General features: G+C 39.9%; 1 protein-coding gene across 1 annotated transcript; it reads left to right on the plus strand.

Annotated features, from left to right (window-relative positions):
• The first annotated feature begins 545 nt into the window (after positions 1-545).
• LOC118753854 (pre-mRNA-splicing factor ATP-dependent RNA helicase PRP16-like) lies at positions 546-3,318 on the plus strand. The gene is made up of 3 exons (XM_036488728.1): positions 546-1,813; positions 1,868-2,646; positions 2,709-3,318. The coding sequence occupies exons 1-3, from the start codon at positions 657-659 to the stop codon at positions 2,933-2,935; spliced, it is 2,163 nt and encodes a 720-aa protein (XP_036344621.1). The 5' UTR covers positions 546-656; the 3' UTR covers positions 2,936-3,318.
• Positions 3,319-3,743: the final 425 nt, after the last annotated feature.

Below are 3,743 nucleotides of genomic sequence, written 5' to 3' on the forward strand. Positions count from 1 at the left end.
AATAAGGAAACTGCCTGTGGGTTTTTATTGATGAAATTCACAAACTAAACCTATTTAAATATATAATATTTTGTTTTATCAGGAGTTTGCTGCGAATAAACAACCATGGCCCGTAGTCATAGTCAAAATAAAGTCGACTTTTAAGTTAGTTGCAGCTTTTTTGACAGATATCCCATTGAAAATTATGTCAAAAAGCTGCAACTAACTTTAAAGTCGACTTTATTTTGACTATGACTACGGGCCCATGTTATCAGCTGTTCATGAAGCTTGCAAAATATGATTGGATTTGCGTTCGCGTACTTTTATGGAAATTTTTTCTATGAGAGCAAAAACAATTACTGGAGAGTTGCTGGCAAGTAACTGGATAATTTGTAAACAAACACAACTAGATAGAGAATTCAGCCCCAGTTGATAAAATTGCCGAGTACCAACTAACACTTTTCCAAAACTTCCGAAATGGGTGTGAAGACTCTTACTATTTCTACATACTGTGGCGCAGAAAATGCAACCCTGTTTTTTTCATTGGGTTGTCATAAACAGCTGACTGCAAGCAGTGTGCTACAAACAAAAATGAATAAACGTTTCACAATCAAGTGATCGTAAATTAAATTGTAAACCGACTGATTAAATTATTTCTTCTAAAAGAATTAACTAAAATGGAGGATGATGATGCTGGTGTGCACCGACTGGAAGGTTCCTCTGGCAACGTTCGTGGCGGATTGATTATTAAGAAACAAAAAGAGGAAGGCAGCGATAGCAAATTCATACTACCAAAGCCGTCTATACTGGGTTTGGATCGTTTAGCTGCTCAGCGACGTAAAGAACGTGAGGAGGCACAACGGTTAATATCCTTCAAAGATAATGAGAACGATGAAGATGATGAACGTAAGGGTGGTGTTTCCGCTACATCTATTGGTGATGAATTTGCTTTCAAAAAGCCCGATACCAGTAGCGTTCACAAAATGAATAGGCAACTGCGGGAACCTAAAGTAGAAACACCATCACATACGGGGGGTGTGTCAGAAGAGGCTCGGGAGCGTTTGCGTGAGCATGTTAAGCGGGATCGAGAGCGCACTACTAAAGGAGGAATGCGCTATTCCACTCGTGAGTACAGTAAAAATGATTCTAGAGATCGTTCATCTTCAAGCTCATCTAGTCGTGATCGCGATCGAGATCGAGAACGCCGACGCGATAGAGACCGGTATGCATACATACGTGATAGGGAAAGAGATAAGGATCGTGATAGGGACAGAAATAGAGACAGAGATCGCCATGATCGCAGTAAAAATGATTCTGAAAGAACTAATCGTGGTGATGCAACATCCGTTCGTAGCGGCGAGCGCACACCAAGATTTAAGGATGAGCCGCAAACACCGATGAACATATCTGTGAGTGGCAGTGCATGGGATGATGATGACACCGACCGACCTTCACAATCAAAGAAATCATCCTGGGACTTTCCTACACCCAAATCATATGCTAGTTCAGATCGCCCCGATTCGTCGACAAGAAGCAGCAATACTAGCGGTATTGGTACAAGTAGTTCACGTGGTCGTTCTCGTCACGAACGTGAAGATGATACACCGAGACCAACACCTGCCCATAACTATAATGCATGGGCCAATGACCGCAAACGATCTGGTGCGACACCCGCAACTGGACGAAGCAATCGCCAACCGTGGGGTGAAAGTGAAGAGGACCGTGATCTATGGGAAGAAGAGCAGCGCCGACTAGATCGTGAATGGTATAATATTGATGAAGGATATGATGACGAAAATAATCCTTTCACAGGGGCCAATGCGGAATATTTCAAGTAATTTAAAATTTATATTAGTTTAATTTTAACTAATGAATATCTTCCTTACAGAAAACGAGAAGAAATAATTGAACAAAAGCGGACCAAACGTATTAGTGCACAACAACGGCAAATTAACAAAGATAACGAATTATGGGAGCGTAATCGAATGCTTACTTCCGGCGTTGTTATGTCCATCAACGTAAATGAAGATTTCGATGAGGAAGCATTGGAGCGCGTTCATCTGTTGGTGCACCACATTATACCACCATTCCTCGACGGGCGAATCGTGTTCACTAAACAACCAGAACCGGTTATACCCGTTAAAGATCCCACCTCAGATATGGCATTGATTGCGCGCAAAGGCAGCGCTCTGGTACGTGTGTATCGAGAGCAAAAAGAACGTCGAAAAGCGCAAAAGAAGCATTGGGAATTGAGTGGTACCAAATTGGGTAATATCATGGGTATTGAAAAGAAGATTGACGAAGAAGATGCCAAATTCGACAAGGATACCGATACAGCAGATTATCGAAAAGACCAGAAATTCGCTGAACATATGCGCGATCAAGATTCTGGTGGGATGAGTGATTTTGCACGCAAAAAGACCATTTTAGAGCAGCGTAGATTTTTGCCTGTATTCGCTGTGCGCCAAGAGCTGTTGAATGTAATCAGAGAGAACTCTGTAGTGATTATTGTTGGAGAAACAGGCAGCGGCAAAACAACGCAGTTGACTCAATATTTACATGAAGATGGTTACAGCAATTTTGGCATGATAGGTTGTACACAGCCTCGTCGTGTCGCAGCCATGTCTGTGGCGAAGCGTGTTTCCGATGAAATGGGTACTAAGTTGGGTAAGATAAAAATTGTGTTTATATATCCCTTTGTTGGTACTGAAATTGCTGCTTCTTTACAGGTGACGAAGTCGGTTATGCTATACGATTCGAAGATTGCACTTCCGAAAAGACTGTAATCAAATACATGACTGATGGTATTTTATTGCGTGAAAGTTTACGGGATCCCGATTTAGATGGCTATTCGGCCATTATAATGGATGAAGCGCATGAACGTTCATTATCTACTGATGTGCTTTTCGGATTATTACGTGAGGTGAGTGTTTTATACATTTTCACTTGCCTATAGTGTAGTGTGATTAGGCCCTTCAACATTTGATGTCAATTTATTTACAGTAATTAAGTTTTATATTCGAGCCATTATTAGACAATAATCTCTAATACTGAGATATTTCTTTGCCTACCGCCTCTTATGTGCGTATTTTTTATGGCATTAAGCCTTAGGTGTTTATTGCCTTTAACAGGTCAATTCTGCGCTTAAAAAAAATGTTTTAACCGGTAAATAAAATTGACACGGGAACATTTTGCACGTTTAACAATACAAATATTTAATTAAAAATAACAATTTTTATGTGATTTAATCATACAATTAATATGCTTCACGAGAATATGTTCAGACTAACAGACTACTATGTGAAACCCTTACGGTCAGCCAGCATAACCTAACAGATTACTAAACTCGCCATAAATGGCGTTGATATGCGTTGTTCCATCTTTTTTTTATGGATCGATAAAAGGTGGATGGTTGTTTCGTTGTAGTATATTTGTTAGAGCTGAAGTTATTCAGTTGTTCACTTTCATTGTGAATGTTGAGGTCGGTTGGAAAGAGGGTATGTCGCCTTAATTGATTAATAGTCTAATAATATTATTGTTTTACCCAAACATGGTTCCTTAAATGATGTGAATGCCACATCAGTGTACTATTTGGAATGTAGTAGTGCCCATTCTTACTTCATAAAGTCAAATACTGTTCTTGAATTCAAGGCCTGATCGTTGAGTTGTATGGATTCCAGCATATTATCCAATTGTTTGTAATAAAACTGCTCGTTGATAAGCCTTATCGTTTTGTGGAGAGTGCTTTTTGCTACTTATGGCTT

This window comes from Rhagoletis pomonella, unplaced genomic scaffold (genome assembly GCF_013731165.1).
Source record: "Rhagoletis pomonella isolate Grant_MI unplaced genomic scaffold, Rhpom_1.0 Rhpom_scaffold_02944, whole genome shotgun sequence".
Taxonomy (NCBI): Eukaryota; Metazoa; Arthropoda; class Insecta; order Diptera; family Tephritidae; genus Rhagoletis; species Rhagoletis pomonella.